Source organism: Zingiber officinale, chromosome 6A, assembly GCF_018446385.1.
Source record: "Zingiber officinale cultivar Zhangliang chromosome 6A, Zo_v1.1, whole genome shotgun sequence".
NCBI lineage: Eukaryota > Viridiplantae > Streptophyta > Magnoliopsida > Zingiberales > Zingiberaceae > Zingiber > Zingiber officinale.
In genome coordinates, this window is record NC_055997.1 from 125,232,770 (window position 1) to 125,255,373 (window position 22,604).

At 33.7% G+C, this 22,604-nt stretch overlaps 1 protein-coding gene across 2 annotated transcripts; it reads left to right on the forward strand.

Annotated features, from left to right (window-relative positions):
* The first annotated feature begins 8,380 nt into the window (after positions 1-8,380).
* LOC121997923 (ubiquitin-activating enzyme E1 2-like) lies at positions 8,381-18,912 on the forward strand. 2 transcript variants are annotated; one of them, XM_042552596.1, is made up of 7 exons: positions 8,381-8,536; positions 8,730-9,040; positions 9,844-10,061; positions 14,884-15,678; positions 15,762-16,630; positions 17,263-17,695; positions 18,139-18,912. In XM_042552596.1, exons 2-7 carry the CDS (start codon positions 8,743-8,745, stop codon positions 18,736-18,738), a joined length of 3,213 nt encoding a protein of 1,070 aa, XP_042408530.1. In that variant the 5' UTR covers positions 8,381-8,536; positions 8,730-8,742; the 3' UTR covers positions 18,739-18,912. The 2 variants fall into 2 exon arrangements, with proteins under 2 accessions (XP_042408530.1, XP_042408529.1); XM_042552595.1 differs by having other exon boundaries at positions 8,413-9,040.
* Positions 18,913-22,604: the final 3,692 nt, after the last annotated feature.

Consider the following 22,604-nt stretch of genomic DNA (forward strand, 5'->3'; position numbering starts at 1 on the left):
ATATAATTTTTAAAATAGTTTTTAAATGATTTTTAAAAGTTTTTAAAATAATTTTTGAAATAATTTTTAAGTTAAAATAATTTAAAAATATAATTTTTATATTAAAATAATTTTAAGTTAAAATAATTTTTAAGTTAAAATAATTTTTAAGTTAAAATAATTTTTATGTTAAAATAATTTTTAAAATAACAATAATTTTTAAAAGGTTTTAAAAGCATTTTTAAAAGAATTTTTAAAGTTTTTGAAAATGATTTTTAAAAGAGTTTTTAAAAATAATTTTTAAAATGTTTTAAAAGAATTTTTAAAAGAATTTTTTAAAGTTTTTAAAATGATTTTTAAAATAGTTTTTTAACATAATTTTTAAAAGAATTTTTAAAAGTTTTTAAAATGATTTAAAATAGTTTTTAAAATAATTTTTAAAATGTTTTAAAATAATTTTTTAAAGTTTTTAAAATGATTTTTAAAAGAGTTTTTTTTTTAAATGATTTTTAAAATTTTTTAAAAGAATTTTTTAAAGTTTTTAAAATGATTTTTAAAATAGTTTTTAAAAATAATTTTGAAAATAATTTTTTTTTTAAGTTTTTAAAATGATTTTTAAAATAGTTTTTAAAATAATTTTTAAAATGTTTTAAAAGAATTTTTAAAAGAATTTTTAAAAGTTTTTAAAATGATTTTTAAAAGAGTTTTTTTTATTTTAAATAATTTTTAAAATGTTTTTAAAAGAAATTTTTTTTAAAGTTTTTAAAATGATTTTTAAAAGAGTTTTTAAAATAATTTTTAAAATGTTTTAAAAGAATTTTTAAAAGAATTTTTTAAAGTTTTTAAAATGATTTTTAAAATAGTTTTTTTAAAAGAATTTTTAAAAGAATTTTTTTAAGTTTTTAAAATGATTTTTAAAAGAGTTTTTTTTTAAAATAATTTTTAAAATTTTTTAAAATGATTTTTTAAAAGAGTTTTTAAAATAATTTTTGAAATGTTTTAAAATAATTTTTAAAAGAATTTTTTAAAGTTTTTAAAATGATTTTTAAAATAGTTTTTAAAATAATTTATAAAATGTTTTAAAAGAATTTTTTAAAGTTTTTAAAATGATTTTTAAAAGAGTTTTTAAAATAATTTTTAAAAAATTTGGAAATAATTTTAAAATAATTTTTAAGTTTAGAATAAAATTTTTAAGTTAAATATAAAATTTTTAAAGTTAAATTTAAAATTATTTTTTAAAGTTAATTTTTGTTTTAAAATAATTTTTTAAAGTTAATTTAATTTTTAAAATTAATTTAATTTTTAAAATTAATTTAATATTTTTTTTTTAAATTAATGTAGTTTTATTTCGAAATTTAATTTTTAATTAATTCAAAATTTAATTTTAATTTGAAATTCAAAATTTAATTTTAATTAATTTTAATTTAATTTGAAATTCGAAATTTAATTTTAATTTGAAATTCAATTTGAAATTTGAAATTTAATTTTAATTTGAAATTCAATTTAAAATTTGAAATTTAATTTTAATTAATTTTAATTTAATTTTAATTAATTTTAATTTAATTTGAAAATTAATTTGATCCTTATTCATCTCACCCGATCTAGATTATCAATCAGGGAATCATATAATTTTGTGAGATGAATTAGATTTAATTACAGAGTTTGGTTTAACTTTTGTTAGATTCAGGTTTAGCTTTGGTCTCAACAAATAGACATTCTTCGGATAAACTTCTAAGCTTGGTGAGTCACTTGGACGTCATTAGAAGTAGCCAGCCTTTCGAGGTTTTCCGAATAGTCCTATCCATGGAGCTTAGTATTAAACCTTGGTCTAACTAGTTAGGATCCATTTAAGGGTAGCTTCGGTCAGTTCCACTTGGCCAAATGCACCAGATCGAAGCCATATCTTTCTAGACATGCGATGCCCAAGCTTCCCTAACGTACTATCATCCAAAAAATTCAACAGTACCATGATTCAAGTTAAACTTGGTCTCTTTTTAACTAATCCTAATTACCCTGCCGGGTTAGTTTGTTTGGGTTACCCTGTCGGGTAAGTTAGTTTTGGAGGTGCCAGCTATTCTGGAGCCTCCCCCTAAATCATTGGTCTTTAATTTAAGATTTTTGTATAATTAGAGTTGGTTTTAGTTAAGTTGTAATGTTTAATTTGTAATTTAAATTTAAGTTTTTAATTTTGAATTAATTAAATTGGTTAAATTATCTTTCTTTAAGAGAGTGTATTTAATATTTGAATGTTCTTTCAATTTCAAATTAATTGAATTATCTTTCTTTAATAGCTTATTTTTAAAGTTTAAGTTTTTATTTATTTTTAAATTTGAATTAACTAAACTGTTTGAATTATATTTTCTTAATGGTTTATCTTTTAGCTTTTTATTAATTGTTAATTTTGAAATTCCTAGATTATTTTTGTTTAATATGTTATCTTTAACATTTAATTTTAAGTTTGTTAAATTCCGTTTTGATTTTATCAAAGTGTTTGATTTTATCCTTATATTTTCTTTGCCTTTTAAATTGATATGGTTAATTGAATTTATTAGATTAGTTTTATCTTTAAAGTTTAATTTCTTATTAATTAAATTATCTTGGTTTTGGATAGAATTTTCTAGATTAATATTGTCTAGATTAAATAATTTATTAATTTTATCTAGATCAATATTGACCTTGTCATCTTTTTTGTTTGAATTTTCAAATTTGTTTAGGTTTAAATTCAAATTTTTAGATTTATTAATTATTTTCAGATTTTCTGTATTTTCTAAATTAATTATATTTGTTTTATCAGAAAATATCCTAGAGATATTTTTGCAAGTATTGTCATGTACACTATTTTCACATATACTTTCAGACATATCCAAATTAACAGTCGCATATTTTAAACTACTACTGACAAGGGTGTTTTGGTAAATATTACTAACCTTGAGCGCAACCCCTAATTCAGCAGGCTTCTCCGTTGGATCTGACTCGAGTCCGGATTCGACTTTAACTTGATCTTCTAGCTCCATCGGCATCTCGTGAAGCTTGATCAACTGGGTCCACAGCTCATATGCATTCTTGTACTTTTCTAATCTGCATAAAATATTGTTAGGTAAAACATTACAAATAATGTTACTTACCTTTTTGTTCAGTTCCGAGTTTTGAGAATGTTTCCTCAAAATTAGCATATAATCGATGTCTACGCTTCCTAAGAAGCATTCCATTAATCGCTTCCAGTAGTTGAAGTCTTCATGATCGTATGGTGGCGGTTCGCAGGGGTTCCGTCCTTCTAGAAGAGTCATAATTTCTTGCACACAGAGAAACAAACAAAAGATCCCAAGACTTGGTCTTGGATTAGCAGTGCCGAAAAAAATAATATTTCACTATTTTCAAAAAAAAATAATAAAATATTATTAAAATATTAATAAAAAATATTATTTCAAAATTTTGAAAATGTAATATCTTGTCAATACTAAGCAATGGTGAAGAGATGACGATGTATTTTTCAAAAATAGTTTTGGAGGGAAAAAAACGAAAGGCGTAAGGTTTTATTTTAAAGACAAATGATATCTAATTTTTCTTTGCCTGATTGGTAGTTGCACCAAATCAGAGCGGTACCTGCTCTGATACCACTTGTAGGACCGTTAGATTCGATAGAGGGGGGGTGAATATCGATTCGAAAATATCGAGTATAAGCGCAGCGGAAAAGTAAAGTAGACACAGTGTTTTTTACTTCGTTCGGAGCCTGTGACGGCTCCTACTCGAAGGCCCGTACTCCGTGAGTACTTTCGTTGGGTAATTCACTAGCAGTTCGAAATAATGATTACAAAAAACAGTACAATGAATGCTAATGAAAATGAAAAGCAAATACCGACAATAAAGACAAGAAAGGAGCGTAGTGTCGGAGCTTTGTTCGCGTCGCAGAAGTGTAGAGCAGTGGAAGACTTTTCTTTTCGTTGTTGTTCTGAAGCTCTCCTCTGACCCTTCTTTTATATGAGGCTCGGGGCGCCCTGGATGCCTTCCGGGCGCCCTAGTGAGACGTGGCAAGTCCAACCAGCGAGCTCCACGTGGCGACGCGCGATCAGGATGAAATTTCCCTCCCGGGCGTCCGGATCCCTTCCGGGCGCCCGGACCTCCGGGCGCCCGGATTCCTTCCGGGCACCCGGACCTCCGGGCGCCCGGATTCCTTCCGGGCACCCGGACTCTGTTTTCCCGCAGAATCCGTCCTGCAAGACAAACGTTAGTCCGGAGGCAAATTTACCCTGCAACACAGATTGTTAGCAAAAGCAAAGTGAGTATGAATTAGCAAAAATAGTATGACTTAGATTCCGTCTTTCCAAGACCGGAATCTAGTCACGATCTCGACTTAGACTTCCGAAATGGATCTAAGCTGGATCGACGCCTAATGTTCCCTTCCCGGGAACGCGTCCTCGCAGTCACTCCCCTCCAGTGACTTACCTCACTTACCTGCCAGACGTCCGGTCAGCCCGTCGACCCGTCTGGACTTCTCGCCAAGCGTCCGGTCAGCCCGTCGACCCGCTTGGACTTCTCGCCAAGCGTCCGGTCAGCCCGTCGACCCACTTGGACTTCTCGCCAGCTATCCGGTCAGCCCGTCGACCTAGCTGGACTTCGTGCCAGGCGTCTGGTCAGCCAATCGACCCGCTTGGACTTCTCGCCAGCTATCCGGTCAGCCCGTCGACCTAGCTGGACTTCGTGCCAGACATCCGGTCAGCCCGTCGACCTGTCTGGACTTCTCCTGCACACTCGATCAAAGTGTCAGACAAAAACAAACTAACTTAACCTGATTTGTCATTCATCAAAACCTGGGTTAAACCGTTAGTGCTAACCGCACCAACAAGTTCCACTTGGGGTTTCTCTTTTCCGGCACACATATACGAGGCACGCCAGAGTCATCTCTCCGCCAACACTGACGCCATCATTGCTGACCTCTTTCTAACTCAGATTCCAGACAGTATCAATTTGGCGGCGTCTGTGAGAATCTTCTTCACCTGTTCCGGAATATGACGATGGAGGATACTGGTAAAATCAACGTCACCATGACAGTAGGGGAGTACAAACTATTCAAGGAAACCAAGAGGCGAGTGGCTTCCGAAAACATATGACTGCTTCAGAATCGCATAGGATACCTGTCGTCTCAAAAGACCAAACCCACGCCTCAGATAGGGGGTTCAAGACGAAGGAGCCCGAGGATTTCCCCTGAGCTTTCTATCGCGAGCCCAGCTCAGATTACTATAACAAGAAAGAGCATTGCCATGGCTCCATGGCCGAGAGTTCATCACCCAGAGGTGGTCCTGATTGTTTAAAGACCCTGAGTGAAATTATTAATTATGTCCTAATTTTATCCTTCCATCAACCTAAGTAATAATTATTTTAATTTATAAAATTTTGCTTCTAGAAATAGGATAAGAAAACTTTTTAGCTGTAAGATGATTTTTTATCTTACAATGGATGTATCTTTTTTATTTATGTATAAATTTCTACAATTCTAACATAGAAATAAAAATGAAGCATCAATTCTAAAACTATGGCTATAAATTCTTTTTCCATTCTTGCACTATTAAATTATCCAAGGATAATAATTCTATTTGCAATCAATTTCATTCAGAATGCAAAGGTGTTTTCAAATAGCAATCACTTGAATTTTAGCAAAAGAACATTGATAGTGAAAAAAATTTTAACTCAAGAATGCAAAGAGATAAGTATAGTAATGTAACACAAAATTTTAACACCAAACCGAGAAACAATAAAGAAGTGCAGCTTAGTCAGTTTATCTTCATAATCTTTATTTTCAACATTAATATAAGAATCTGGAAGAATGAATAGAATACTAGGAAAGCCTATTACAATTATATTTACTTTGAGTTTGAGCAACTTAAATAATATATTCAATACAGTAATTAAGAATTGAAATTCTTTTATCCTAAAAAAGTGATATTACTTATACACTTGACTTGATAAGAAAAATTAAAACTCAATATAAAGAATTAGATTTTATGTATAGGAATCCTAGCAATAACAAAAATTAAAAATATTGTAATTTTTTACAATTTCAAATTGACTAAGGCATCATGTCACGACCAAAAACTTTCGATGGAGAATAAGCTACTTGGTTACTTAGTTTATAAAAACTTAAATATTAAGCAAACAGAACAAAATTAAGATTTTTTAAAAGAAAATGCTAGTTCCTCGGAATTAACATAAACGTTCCAACTTGTTGAATGTTTACTCATCAATTTCACATCCAAATCCAAAGTATCACTCACATGAGATATTGTAACCCTCCTTCTTCACTTCCACTTCACTAAATTAGAAGAAACAATGAGTTAAATGCAGAGGACATAATTAAATTGTCTATTGTAAAACACCTAAAAAAATACAAAGGTAACTCATTTAAAGTGATCGCCAGTCAATCCTCTCCTTGTGTTTGAGAGATGTATTGAACTATATATTATGGGATACCAATACAATGCCTCCTTAACAGTAGGATACTTAACAAGTATTATGGGCCAACTAGAACAAATCCCAACTAGGGGATGGGTTAAGGTGATGACTTTTGGTGGAAAATGACTATAAGGATACTTAATTGTTGAACTATGGTAGTGGGGGATAGGATTGTGATATATGAGAAGCATGGATACGTAGTGTCTAATGATGCATTTGGTTCATAAAAATATGTAGCTTATAGAAAATTATGAAATTGTTTCAACAAGTCATGATGCAGGATGGACTCGACAAGTCATGATGTAGAAAATTTGGTTCATAGACTATTGGCCTTGTAGAAATTGAAGCTGCAGTTGTTCATGGTGCATAATGAACTTAGCAAGTCACTCGTGTCGAATTTATTCAGGCAACCACAGACGAAAGTAGTACAGATTCAGCAAAACTTATTAGCAACAAGATGCGGCATCAAACAAAAAAAATATTACAATTGAAAAATAAGCAATTGAAAAGTGCATTAAGGTTCCTACATCATATTTACTTGAACATTGCAACCAAATCCTAATCGAGAGCAACAATAAGAAGAAAAGGTGGAAAAAATAGTAAAAAATAATATAATAACTAAAAAATATGGAAAAAAAATTGACGCTCAAAATGACCAATTGAAAGAAACAAGTTGATTAAGACCTAAAAACAAATGGAGCAAGACCTAAAAACGAATGGAGCGGAAATTATCAATTTGTGCAGAAACAAAACATGATTAATAAGAAAATGAAAGACATGAGCATTTACCGGCAAGGGAGCTTGGCAAGGCAGGAAAATCAACAATGGAAGAGAAAGAGCTAGAGATGACTAGTCTTGCCGATGGAGGGCACCTTTGAGAGAGGGTAGAGGGCTGGTAGTCATCACGGCGAGGTATGGAAGGTGCGACGAAGGAGGGTTTCAATGACAACGAGTAGAATCATGAGGATCATATCAGAATAGGGCTTCAGCAAGTGAGGGTTTCGGCGATGCGGCTTCGGGACAGAGAGGAAAAGAGAAATCGATGGTTTTAGAAAAAAAATTATATATATATGGGCTTCTTAATTTTAGACCCTAGTAACCTTGGCCCGGGCCAGCTCTATTTCCATCTAAGTAAACGACCCTCAATCCTGAGAGAACAAATCCTCTAGACCGCACTTTACGGTCTAGAGAATGAAGCACTTCATTCATTGGTCCATTTGAATGGACTCCACTTGTTAAACAGGTGGAGACCATTCAAATAGACCAATCATCATTTATGATATATTTTTTTATCTATAAAGTACGGATCAGAGGATTCTACCTGCAACCCTGAGCCAAAATTGCTAAGATTGTGCTTGAAGAAACACCATTATTTCAAGTCCTTCAAGGGTGATGTCTCCTCAAATTCCAAAATCAAGGATGGTATTCTCTCATAAGATTTGACCCCATAAGAATGGGAAAATGAGATATGGGACATTTCAGAAAGCATAACATGGACATTTTCCAGTTTGGTGTCATATTCCTCTTAATTTTGATAAAAAAAAATTAATGAAAAATAATTACAATAATTTTAATTATGATTACTCAATATTATAGTAATTTTAGCTAATACTAGAAAACAATAATTTAAAAATAGTTTAAAACTCTTTAATTTTTTTTTTTCAGACGGTCCCCAATAAAGATATTATTATTCTTTTAGAAAAAAAACTATATTCCTTTCTCCTTCTCCAAGCAAACTACGTAGTTGCCTAGGTCCTAAAAGTCTGCAGACGCTCATTCATACCAATACCATCACCACCGACGTGCTAGCAATTTTTTCATTTGCCTAAAACACCGTTTTACTGGGTCCCAGTTCGAAAAGGTGAGGTAAACAAAGCGGGTACTTAACTAGATCGTGAGTAAGCGAGAACAGGTATCGGCGTCTCCACTGTTTGAGTCATCGTGATGCTATAAGCTTTCCCCTATAAAGCCACGGGCCTTCTACCCAATCGACCTTCCCTACTTCGCAAGGGCCTCCACTTCCACGGGCAAATCGGGCGATCGGAGAAAGGTCCAAAGGCGCTCGCCCTCGATTCCCCTATCCCTCCCCTCTCTCTCGATAGATCCCTCGGTACGTTTCTCTCTCTCCCCTCTCTCGATCGATCCATGCCGTTCACGTTTCGGCTAGGGTTGGGTTTGGGTCTTTTCGCTTCGCTTCTCGTCGGGATCCTCGCGGTGGTTCTCGAGGCAGGCCGCGACAGCGGATCCTTGTTGTTCCGTGGTAAATTCTTGTTTCTGATCCTTGGGGTGGGGGTTGTGAGCAGCGTGCTGCTCTATATGCTTCCGAGAAAAAGAGGTCGAGGAGGAGCTGAGATCGAAGGGGACCGGCCAAAAGACGAGGTTTTGGGGAAGAAGGCCAGGGCGGATTGCCTGTTCTCGGCGGAGGGGACCTCGGTGATGGCGGAGAACAACCAGGCCAACGGAGTGAAGGTAGATATCGTTGGAACTAAGCAGACCGATATTGATGAGGACTTGCATAGCCGTCAGCTGGCCGTGTACGGGCGGGAGACCATGCGCCGGCTTTTCTCTTCGAATGTTCTTGTTTCAGGTCTACAGGGCCTCGGGGCCGAGATTGGTAATGTTTTTGGTGTTTATTTTCTGATATTTCCTCCCTCTCCAATCTACTCGTCATGGATTTCGCTGTTTCTTATTCGAATTTAGATCTGAAGATCTTTCTATCTATCTCTTTTTGTGTTCATTTGTATAACATGGAACCAGAATTGTAATAACTTCTTCTAGTTCGATGGTGTTTGTATACTTAGCTTTCTTGTTCATTATCTTGTCCTAGAATTAGGGTATTTAGGTGATCTTAGTTTCCCTTGATGTTGTAGAATAACTTTATGGATAATGATAACTTATTTTATGCAATGATCGTGTGTGTGACTAGTGTGTATGACAGAGACCACTTATTGTTTTGTTATGATTTAGAATATTACTAATTTATATTCAGAACATCTCTTTTGATAAGAGAGACTGAGCAGTTACTGTCCTATTCTGATTTAGAATAGTACTTATCTATTTTGATGCGCATTTCTGCTATATAATGTTGCATGCTAACTATCTAAATGCAATGATATGTTCATTTGATTCAACATTTTACTTTGACTGGACTATTTGTTTTTTAAAACATGGTATATGTACTTGCTTAGTTTGAATACTAGATAATTATTTTTCCTTGAGGGTGATATTAATTGGAAAATAAAAACATTGTTTTTCTTCTTAGTGTGTGTTTTGAGTGATGATGTTGATGGGAGTTCAATTTTGTCATTATGAAAATTTGTGTTAGCAAATTATTCTGAATCCTGTATGAATACGCACCTTGCAATTTCCTAGCCAATTCACTCATCATGACTATTGAAAAATTGCATTCTTTTACAGCGAAGAATCTTGTTCTTGCTGGTGTAAAATCAGTTACCTTGCATGATGATGAGAATGTAGAAATGTGGGACTTATCTAGCAATTTCTTCTTATCTGAAGACGATATTGGAAAAAATAGAGCTCATGCATGTATTCTGAAGCTCCAAGAACTTAACAATGCTGTTCTAGTTTCTACCTTGAGTGGACCACTAATTAAGGAGCAACTCTCAAATTTTCAGGTTTGCTGGAAAATAAATTTGGTTTGAAACTTTTTGCTTACATTAGTGAAAATAAATTTGGTTCAAACTTTTTTGCTCACGTTAGTGATTATTAACTTATAACCACAAACAAAATAATGACTTGTTTTATTTTGCTGCTATTTGTATTTTTTTAATTTTTAATGTTAGCGATGTGAAAATATATTTAAAAAACTTAATTGATGCAAATTTGTTTTTGTGAATGTGAATAGGTTCACCATATTTCTTTATTATTTATACATCTTAAATAGAATACTTAATTGATTATTTTTAGTATTTTGGATTAGTTCCACTTTTACCAATTCTCTGAATGACACACTACTGATTTGGGAAAGTAACATTAGTACATTATGAAGATTTCCAATCAATCTGTGAATTCAGGCAAATGACAAATATTCAGCAATTTTTGTGGCAACTCCTTTTCTTAAGAGAGAGAAACACCATGACTAAGTGAGAGCTTTACAAAGACATTGGACTGATTAGTACTCAATAGTCAATAATTAGCAAGATAACACTCTTATCCTTTTTTTTTTTAATTTTTTTATCAAGAATGTTTATGCCATTGCACTTAGCTTTCTTGGGCATCTTTCTTAAGTTAAGAACAATTTCCCAATTCTTTTCAAAATTACCCATATTTGGATTCTAAAATTGATCCTTGAATGGTATTTCCTCATGAAGTTAGATAAAAAAGTGACATGTTGTGTCAACATAATCCTATTATCCTTAAGGGTGTGTTTACTATAGAGAAGGGAAATAGGAAGCAAATAAAGTGACAAAAAGATTCTCCTAACTGCATTTTTTCTAAGTTTCATTTGGCTGTAAAACTGTAGGGAAGGAAAAGGTTGGAAACTAGTTATTATTTGTATTGCTTTTGTTCTATTTGATCTGAAAACTTACTTTCACGCGCAATGGAGCTCAAGTCTAGGCTTAAAAAAATTCAAAAGAAAAAAATTATATTTTCAAATATATTTTTCATATATGCTTTTCCTTTTATTGTCTTTGACAAATAAAGTTTTAAAAAATTTATCTTTTTCTTTGAACAAATATAACAGGTGAATGAAAAATATTTTACAAATTTTTTTTCTTATGAAATTTTTCCATGACCTATTTTTTGTTTCTTTCCTTAGTTGTTTCCTTCCTTTTTAAGTTCCTTTCTAAGGGTATTTTTAATTTTGGATTTGGTAACTTCCTTGGAGAGGACTTGTCCTAATAGTAGGCATACTACCATCATATATCTATAGTTATTGTCTACAACAACAACCAAGCATTATCTCATTAGGCGGGGTCAGTTATATGGATCCTTTTACGCCATTGAGCTCTATCTCCTACTATATCATCATCTGTACTTAAATAAATTTTATGTTGCTTTATTGTTGCTAATCAAATTTTTTTTTGTTTTCCTTTTTCTCGTTTGATATGCTTATTTGTTATAGTTTCACATCGCCTGAAGTATTTATTGGTCATCTAAGTATATGCCCGTATCATCTTAAACGTGTCTCTCTGAGTTTTCCCTCAATAGATGCACTTTCTCTCTAATGCTCTCATTTTTTATTCTGTCTATTCTCGTATGTCCACACATCTATCTTAACATCTCTATCTCTGCAACTCTCATCTTTTGCTCATGTGCTCGAGTCATAGTCCAACATTCAGCTTCATATAACATAACAGATCTAACTACGATTTTGTAGAATTTTCCTTTAAGTTTTAGAGGTACTTTATGGTCATATAAAATACCCAACACTCTCCTTCATTTCAACCATCTAGCTTGTATTCTATATAAGATATCTCTCTCAATCGTTTCATCATTTTACAAAAATGGTCCTAAAGATCCTAAATATCTAAAGCTCTCGGTTCCGACAACTCATCATCTCTTATCTGAACAATTGTCTTATTATGTCTAATATTGCTAAATTTAAATTTTATATATTCTATTTTTATTCTACTAAGCCTAAAACATTTCCCTTCTAGTGTTTCCCGCCAAGATTCTAGTTTAGCATTTACTTCTTCATGAGTTATGTCTAAAATATAATATTTTATATTTCCAAAATTGAAAATTCTTGGATCTCTATGGAAGAAACAAAACCAAATTAAGACTAATGACAAGAATTTGAATTATTTCACTACATTAAAGGATTGTTTACGTTTTATCCAATAGAATACAAGAAACAAACTCATATTTAATGCTCAAAGATTTTATCTAATCCTTATGACCAAATTCTAAATACAATTAAGTAAACTTGTAAAAATTTACCTTTATTATGAACACAATTACCTCAACAATAAATGTGTCTCAAACCTTTAAATGTGAAATTATTCTTATGTTGTAAAATCAGAAAGCAAAATATATCCTAGTTTGTAGAAGAGTAGGGAAGGGTCATTTTCTTAATGTTCATTCGAACATTCTAGCTCTAAAAGTTGAATAGATGATAAGTGAAAATCATTATGAAATGAAAGAAGCATACAATTTACAAGTGACTAAAGCTAAAAATTAAAAAATTTAGTTGCAAGCATTTGTAACTCTGAAATTAAGGTGATTAAATTAATAAAAAAATAGCAAAGAAGAAATATATATTAGCAATCAGGATAGTTATTAATAATTCAATTAATTACAATAAAAAGTTAAGTAAAGCTACAAGTTATACTAAGCAAATTTAATCATGTTATCTTAATAAGTCAATTAAATAAGTAGCAAAACGGTAAATGACACAATTTGATACCAAAACCGTATTGTTGAGGTCAAAGATTAAAACTTCATTACAATTTGAAATTTTAAGCCTTGGTTTGAACTTCGTTTTTTATCTCATGCGTCAAATAATTTTATTTTTATTCTTTTTTGAATTTTTGAATTGTTTAATACCGATTCTGATTTCGTCAATTTGATGCTGCTGATACATAAGTTTTATGATGCTGATTTTGCAAACTATGACTAGGTTTGTTTGTTGGTAGATGAGGATGTGATGAATGTGAAAGCAAGGAGATTAAATGTTAATATGGTTTAAATAAGTATAAAAGGAAAAAATACTAACTCTGAGGAAAGACAAAATAATCTATGAAAAAGAACCCATGCAGTATGGAGGAGTGAGATTTTCATGAAAGAAGGGTTTGTGGTTTACTTTTATTTCTAAACCTACAGGGATTATGACCGACATTTATAGCCTCTATTCCCAACTAATTTAACTAAAAAATGCCTACATAAATAAAGCCTCTAGGCCTAACTAACTTAACAAAAGAAAAATAGTATGAGAGTAGCTATGTCATCCCTACTATATCAAATGCTTTAGAGCCTCATTTTCAGACCGCTCTGATAGCCTGATACAGAAGAAGGGAAAATTGGTCCATCAGACTGTTTGGTTCTTATGACCTGATATGCTCTTCCCTAGGTCATATTAATTGTAGACTTCTAACACGGGACTTGAATTAACAATTTCCTCACTTGGACTCTATGCCCTTGTCAAAGTCTCTGCTCAACAAGTTCAAAATCATCCATAATTCATCACTTGACCCAATGGCAGCACCATGCATACAACATTTTTTTATATTAGATCACTTGGTCAACCCTAGGCACTATTGTTCTCAATTGGCCTGGTGAGATTTTCTCACTGCAATTAGATAGTTTTGTGTCAATGGCCCAAAATACTTGGGTACTTTAGCCAAATAATTTTAGGATAGACTCATTTAGGCATCACCAAGAAAAAAATTCCTTCTATCACCTACAAACTGAGTGTTGATTGACATGATAAGCCAAAGGTTTTTTTCCTTTTCCATTGGGGGAGAATTTTGATGTCAATCAAATGAATGAAAAATATTTTTAACTTATTTACTAAGCAGAGTAAGTAAATATCTGCATTTTGTGAAATATCTTGGTATAGATTGAGTCATCATTGGTGCCTTGTTGCCTAGATGTATGATCTATTTTATTATTTTTTTTATTTTTTTATTTTTTGAAATTTGGAGTTCTCAAATTGCCAACTGCTACTGAAATTATTGATTTGAGTACATTCTACAAGTTTGTTTCATGTTTTGTGCTAGTTATTGATGGCATCAGTATATGATTAACTGATGCATTAAATTGTGTTATCTTTCTTAACATTTCCTCTTGCACTGTTTAGTGCTTTGTTCTTGATTTTTAATTTACTTCATTTCACTACTCGTGATCTTAAAATCTTAATATGTCAGATAGAATTTTGTTTTAAATCCATGTCTAGGCTTGGAGCATTATGGTTTCTTGTACCTGACTGCAATTGCTTGGCAGCTGAAAGAAAAAAAAATCATGTTCATTTATATTGTCACTGGGTAGTATGCTGGTTTAGACATACACTTCTAATGTTGTCTGTTGGTGAGGTCTGTCATAGTATCTCATGATTTTCTTTTCTTATTAGATGCATGATTCACAAATTCTGAATGAAATGTTTTACAGGGTCTTACTTTGTGTTATGAGCTTCCAATTTATCTTTTTTGCTCTGGAAGTTAGATCCCATATTTATTTTCTATTTTTATTTTAAGAATGTTGTGACAGGCAAGGCACCATTCATGATAATGTAGTATAAGTCATGATTAATTTATCCTTTAAAGTATTGCATTTGATTCAAAAGTTTATGCAGTTTATAAGATTAATAAAATGCCAAAATTTCAAGAGTACTGGTTAATAATATCAGTAGTGAATTCAGTCTCTCTTTTTTTCTTGATGCTGCTCCTTCAGAATCCGTTTTTTATATTATGAGTTTGCTTCATCTATTTGGTGGTTTTGTTTTGTCAACCCCCCTATTTTCATGTCTATATCATTGATTGCTCGATTATTTTGTAGGCTGTTGTTTTTACTGATGTGAACTTGGAAAAGTCTGTGGAATATGATGAGTTTTGTCACACTCATAATCCTCCAATTTGCTTTATCAGAACTGAAGTTCGAGGACTCTTTGGCAATATCTTTTGTGATTTTGGCCCAGAATTCACTGTTCTTGATGTTGATGGCGAAGAGCCACATACTGGTATAATTGCATCCATTAGCAATGACAATCCAGCAATTATATCCTGTGTTGATGATGAGCGGCTTGAATTCCAGGATGGAGATCTTGTTGTCTTCTCTGAAATTGAGGGGATGACAGAGTTAAATGATGGAAAACCCCGAAAAATAAAAAATGCAAGGGCATATTCGTTTATTCTTGAGGAAGACACAAGTCAGTTTGGGCTATACAAGAGAGGTGGAATTGTTACACAGGTAAAGGAACCTAAGGTCCTCCATTTCAAACCTCTAAAAGATGCTATTAAAGATCCAGGGGACTTTCTCCTAAGCGACTTCTCCAAATTTGACCGCCCACCTCTTCTACATTTGGCCTTTCAAGCCTTGGATAAGTTTAGGCACGATGCTGGACGTTTTCCTGTCGCTGGATCAGAAGATGATGCACAACAACTTATTGCTTTTGCTGTCAGTATTAATGAAAACCTTGGTGATGCCAAGCTGGAACAGATTGACAAGAAAATTTTGCAGCATCTTGCTAATGGTTCCCGTGCTATTTTGAATCCCATGGCTGCAATGTTTGGAGGTATTGTTGGCCAAGAGATTGTCAAGGCTTGCTCAGGAAAGTTTCATCCACTTTTTCAGGTAAATTTAACATTATTTTGACAGATTTTCCTTCGTAAACCAAATGGTTTTTACCTAACATGCATCTTTGAAAAATTTGGCAGTTCTTTTACTTTGATTCACTTGAATCCCTACCTGTTGAGCCATTGGAGCCAAGTGACATAAAACCAATTAATTGTAGATATGATGCCCAGATTTCTGTATTTGGATCCAGGCTGCAAAAGAAGCTGGAAGAGGCCAACACTTTTGTTGTAGGATCTGGTGCCCTAGGTTGTGAGTTCTTGAAGAACTTAGCATTAATGGGAGTTTGCTGCAGCCCAAAAGGGAAGCTGACAATCACTGATGATGATGTCATTGAAAAAAGTAATCTGAGTCGGCAATTTCTCTTCAGAGACTGGAATATTGGGCAAGCTAAATCAACAGTAGCTGCTGCTGCTTCAATGTTAATAAACCCATCTCTCCATATTGAGGCTCTTCAGAATCGAGCAAGCCCAGAGACTGAAAATGTGTTTGATGATGCATTTTGGGAGAGCTTAAATGTAGTTATTAATGCACTGGACAATGTAACTGCCAGAATGTACATTGATGGTCGGTGCTTGTACTTCCAGAAGCCACTTCTAGAATCTGGAACTCTAGGTGCAAAGTGTAATACACAGATGGTAATTCCTCATTTAACTGAGAATTATGGAGCCTCCAGAGATCCACCTGAAAAACAGGCACCTATGTGCACAGTTCACTCATTTCCTCATAATATTGATCACTGTTTGACATGGGCCCGGTCTGAGTTTGAGGGTTTGCTTGAGAAAACACCCAATGAGGTAAACACCTTCCTTTCTAATCCAGGTGGATATGCTACTGCTATGAGAAACGCAGGTGATGCACAGGCTAGAGATCTTCTTGAACATGTTCTTGAATGTCTTGAGAAGGAAAGATGTGAGACATTTCAGGATTGTGTCAAATGGGCACGGCTGAGGTGAATTTTAATTCTTTTTCTTGATATGGGATAACATAGAAGAATTTCTAATTTTCTTTTTGACATAGAATACTTAGATGCTTATATGTGAAAATCCCAGGTGAATTGTTAATATATTGCATTTTCCATTTTTTTCTACAAATCCAGTTGATTATTATTGTTCTTTGCTTTTATCTTCTCAAGTTTTCTCTTGTATTTATGGTGAAGATACAAGCATTGCGTAGAACTCATTTATTATTTGAAGGGCATCCTAGTGTTTTTCTGACTTTGGAATCTTATTGATAGTCACCTTAGGCATGCTACTCATTTTGCCATTTTACATCTTTCTATTTTGCATAAGTAATCCATATATATTTTTTCCAAATGACTAAAAAATTCAAGGAATCATTAGCATGTGTTGGGTTGTCAACTGAAATCTTTAAGTTGGTCTTCTCACCTTGTAGTTTAACATGTTGGAACATTTGTTGGTACACACATTCAGGTAGATTTAGGAATTTGTCATTCCTCGATTGGCTTAGATATTCTCTTTATATATATATATATATATATATATATTATATAATGGTCAAAGAAAATATTTACACAACCTTGTTTGTTTATCTTCATTACATTTTTCATTTTTGTACTCTTAGGTTTGAAGATTACTTCTCCAACCGTGTGAAGCAATTAACATTCACTTTCCCTGAAGATGCAGCCACCAGCACAGGTGCACCCTTCTGGTCTGCACCTAAACGTTTTCCACGACCCTTGAAATTCTCATCTAGTGACCCTAGCAACCTTCAGTTTATTATGGCTGCTGCTATTCTTAGAGCTGAGACATTTGGAATTCCCATTCCTGAATGGGCTAATAATCCCAAGAAATTAGCTGCTGTTGTTGATGACATAATACTCGCTGATTTCCAGCCCAAAGCAGGGGTTAACATTGTAACAGATGACAAGGCCACTAGCTTGTCTACTGCTTCTGTTGATGATGCAGCTGTGATTGATGACCTTATTGAGAAGCTGGAAGAGTGTGCTAAGAAGTTGCCCCCAGGATTTCGTATGACTCCAATTCAATTTGAGAAGGTTGATCCTCATCCTCTCATTGTCATCTTCAAATTTTTAAGATTTTCGAGATTTGCTCTACCACTGATATTTTCATCATGTGATTAATTTATCCATAACTGCAGCCTTTTCATGTTTGTTTTACTACAGCAAAAACCTAATTGTTGAGTCATGTACTGCTTGATTTTGTCCACTGTTTATTATTCTCTCTTGATTTTAATTGTAAACTAATGTTATATCATACCTCTCCAGTTTTCTGTGATTGTTTCTTTTGTGATACTTATGTTTAGTTCTCTTGATCAATGATCTTATTTAGTTAACTCTTCCTCGGAAATTCATGAATTCCATTGGCATGTTTACCTCTTGTTCTAGTTTGCTGCTTAATTTCCATGACTTTACATAAACATATGTGTCAGGTTGTGTGTTTGCTTTGGTATATTATTTTTTTTACTTGAAATGTACAGGATGATGACACAAACTACCATATGGATGTCATCACTGGGCTCGCAAACATGCGCGCAAGAAATTACAGCATTCCAGAAGTTGATAAGCTGAAGGCCAAATTCATCGCTGGGAGGATCATCCCAGCAATTGCTACATCAACAGCTATGGCCACTGGCCTTGTGTGCTTGGAGCTTTACAAAGTCTTAGCTGGTGGACACAAGTTGGAGGACTATCGGAATACATTTGCCAACCTCGCCCTCCCTCTGTTTTCCATGGCTGAGCCAGTCCCTCCAAAGACCATGAAACACCGAGATATGAGCTGGACAGTTTGGGATCGCTGGACCGTTGAAGGTGACCTCACCCTCAGGGAGCTGCTCCAGTGGCTCAAGGAGAAGGGATTAAGTGCTTACAGCATTTCCTGTGGCACTTCATTACTATACAACAGCATGTTTCCCAAGCACAGGGATAGAATGGATCGGAAGATTGTTGAACTTGTGAAGGAGATCGCTAAGGTCGAAGTGCCTCCATATAGGCGACATGTGGATGTCGTGGTGGCATGTGAAGATGAAGAGGATGGAAGTGACGTAGACATCCCGCTAGTATCCATCTATTTCCGGTAGTTGAGTTCAAGACTTACTAAGCTTGAAACTCTAGCTGTGTTAAATTGTTGATTCCGTCAATTACTTTTTGTTTGGAGTGCATACTTTTTTTATTCTGTAAGTTGATGAATTGATGTTCTGCATAGGACTATTACAATAACCTCAGAATTATGATACATCTTTATATTTCACTCAGTAGGAAGTTCACATTTGACTGGCAGTTGCATGATAGGATTCAGAATGTTGGTGTCAGGTGGTTGTCAATCTATTCTTGCATAGAATTCTGATGAATCTTCATGGCCCTTTAGGGAACCATGTCTTCTATCTTTTATTTCTGAATGCATCAGTATTATTATTTGTTTGGTCTCTATGCGTTTCTAAAGACTATACCATCCGTCGCAACAGTATGCATGATTAGATTAAACCAGGTTGGCTCATGTGTTCACATTCTGGTGGTTGTACACGTGGGCGCACCTCTCACCAGAAGCTTCCAGAAGGTTTTCTCACAGCAGCTTAAGTTTCAATTATTGATAATTGTCTATCTCATAGTCATTCTGTCTCATCCAAATCTACAAGCACAATATCATTCTTAAGGCAGGCAGACACTCTTTTATAGTGACTCAATCAATTATGACAAATCAAAATATTTTGATCCCAGCCAAAGTTGCAATATCCTGGATGCAGTCCAACAAGAGTCACAGACACTTGTCTCCCATTCAACAAAAAGGGAGGCAGACATGAGCTATCCACTTTCTTCTCCACTTACTCACAAAAGTTAAAATACAGCTAAACAGTGTAATAATTAAGATCCATAGAACACCACCCATAGATCTCCTCCTCCATTTCCTCTACTAAAATTTTCAATTCCCCACCAGCCACAAACAATGGTGTCTTTCAAACCATTCTGGATTCAACTTTTTGAATTGTTATTATTTGCATGCATATGAGCATTATGGCTGTAGATACTAAGCCGCTGCATGCCCTCAAAATGGCCCAGACCACACCCTGTGCAAAGTTGAAACCATGAAGGAAAGTGATGGCCAGATACAGAGAGAGAGAGAGAGAGAGAGAGAGAGAGAGAGAGAGCTTTACAAGGAAGCAAAAGGCTATGCAGAATTGGACCAGATATGAATGATTCAATCAGGTTCGATCGATATAAAGGTCTCCAATGATCCAACCAAATCAGGAGCCATCAGGTTCAGAAACAATGGAGTGGTGTGCTGTCAAATCAATAAAAGGCGTCAGCACTTGGTCCCCCATGCAAATTACAAAGCCTCTGAAATGACATCCATGGAGGTTTTCCATTTGGCCTTGGTCAGAGCTTCGTGGTTGTTGAGGTGACAAAAATGGTGGAATCTAGGGTTTGTACTATATGCAGTGGAGCATAGATATTACACAGAGAGGATGATGGCTTAGCATATTCTCATCACATGTTTGAAGAACACTGTCTTGGCCCTATGATGCTTCCCTTGAATCTTAGATTTTGTTTAGAAATATATTAGAAGTTGAAATCAAAGAGCGGCAACAAGATATTGTCACCCTGGTAGTGGTGATGGAAATGAAGAAAATTTTGGCAAATAATGATTAAACCATGCAAGAAAAGGTGAGTGGTATGATACACAAAGGGAAGGGAAGCACCAAGATTATGTCAAGATAGAATCTAGACCTTTTGCAATCCCAAATCTAACTTGTCCTTTTAAAGATCTATTAAAAAGGTTTACTAAATCTTCTTGTTTCAAATTATACACTTTATGTAAATCTAATGTCTACAAATTGAGAAATGATTCTAGTATAAACATGTACACGCCCTAATAAACTCTCTTACAAAAGTAAAATCTATTCTCTACAAGCCTTTTGATCTCTCATAGCTTCCAAATGTATCTCTTATGCTCTAGAATACTCTATCGGTTCATACTTGTCTTATGTTTTCAACAATCATAATGTAGAAGTCGAGTCTTAAAATTTTAAGTCAAGGCTTACTTAGCTCTATTGGCATGGGCTAGCTAGATCAAGTACTATATCGTTGGCCCGATATTGAGTTGAACCCAATAATCATCACCTCGGAGAGACCTTTCACTACATTTCACTCTAAAGTGATCCTCCATGGCGATATCTTCTACACATGCCCACTGATTACACAAATTTACCACGGAAAGGAGAGGAATCCTTTGGATCACTCCACTTGGAGATAATGAATAGATCTGCACTTTTGTAAGTTTAACATCTTGAGAAGTTACTACTCTTTTAATGTAAAATTTTTCATAATAGTTTTGACCTTCTTTGCTCTAACTGAGATGAATTACATCTAATCATAGTGGAGATGAAAGGAATGTTTAGTGAAGACATGTCGACAAAGGTCTCACCTTTCTGTGCTATGCCTTTATGCACGCCAAGTCCAAATGGAATCCCCACAAAGAGAATGTCAAATGGATTCCTTTCTTGCTTTTCAATTCTTCTAAGCATACAAATGCATTAATTTCATGGCGTTGACTTTGAGTGAATGCCATTTGCTTTATTAATCACTAATTTAATTTACCAAAAAGTGCAAGATGAAGACCCTTAAGAATAAGATAATTAATTAATACTGAAGAATAATTAATCCCCTTTGTTAAAGGGGCTGAGCTAATTAATGAGAAGATGGGAGAAAATGAAATGAAAGTGAAAGTGAACAAGTCGAGGGATAAATTTTATTCCATTGTTTGGTTGAATTATAATAAGCTGAGTGATTCTTTTTCAACTTTGATGATCGAATATTTTATACGATGAGTATAATGATATTTTATATCATTAACTATCTAAACAATGAGTAATGGTAAAATTGCTGTCATATAATCTTAAGGTTACGGATTCTAGTCATGAAAAATATCACTAGCAAAATGTATATCTAAACAATATAATTATAAGTGATTATTTTATCGACTCATTTAATCTGTCTTGACATGGAAGGATACCGGCCGGGGATTCATAATTGTGCTCTCACCATGGGGGACCATGTTTGGCCAACAAGAGGGGGCAAGTAGGACTTGGGTAAAGGCAAAAATAGATAGATAGAGTGATGCATGATGAATCGAATCTACTGAAATAATTGTGGAGAAAAATAATATATTATGGGTATTATTGTTGGATCTTTTTAGGATCTTATTTGATAGATGCCATTCAGTGGTCGCAACTTAAAAAGGATTGCTTGGCTGTCACGGATCTTGTTGAAATTGTGATGAAGTTGAAAGATCCTCCTCCCTAAAAAAACCAAGAAAAACAACAAATCATTTTTTACCAATAGATTTTTTTTAGGGCATCTTTAGTGTTAGTTAAAGCTTTACGTATAAGAACATTCTGTTTAAAAGTCTCACTAACCCCCTTTTGGCTAGATGCTCTTGGCTCTTAATACTCTTAATAGACAAATTTAAGACTAAAATCATCATATTATTTTAATTTACATTTCACTTTTTTTAAATAAATAAATAAATAGTTTGCTCCTAAATTTATTGTATCACTTTCATCTTTAATAACTTTTAAAACAATTTGACATTATCTTATTATTTTTATTAATTTATGTTCGGATTTTTTCGGACTAATTTAGTTAAACGGTCTTTCTTCTAATTCATCTATTAGATAAATTTAAAATACAATTTAATGTTGCAACATGCATGCCTACCAGATTTTCCCTTCCTCTCCTAATTTATCAATCCATATCATTTTGCAAAGAGTAAACCTTTTTCAAATTCCTTACTTTCTTCTTGAAAGTAAACACACACAGACACACATATTTACAGTTTCTGTTTTTCATGTTGGTGGATGGTAACTTGGGAATTGAGGCGAGAAGGGTTTCATCATGACAAGTTGGAAAAAAAAAAACAAGAAAAAGAAGGGAGTGTGCTCATGTGTCC

What these genes read in the sequence shown, in the direction of transcription:
- LOC121997923 (XM_042552595.1), top strand. Translation starts at nt 8,572, where the DNA reads ATGCCGTTCACGTTTCGGCTAGGGTTGGGTTTGGGTCTTTTCGCTTCG. An exon ending in GTCAAATGGGCACGGCTGAG is followed by an intron (nt 16,631 to 17,262) that starts GTGAATTTTAAT and finishes TTGTACTCTTAG; the next exon opens with GTTTGAAGATTACTTCTCCA. An exon ending in CTCCAATTCAATTTGAGAAG is followed by an intron (nt 17,696 to 18,138) that starts GTTGATCCTCAT and finishes TGAAATGTACAG; the next exon opens with GATGATGACACAAACTACCA.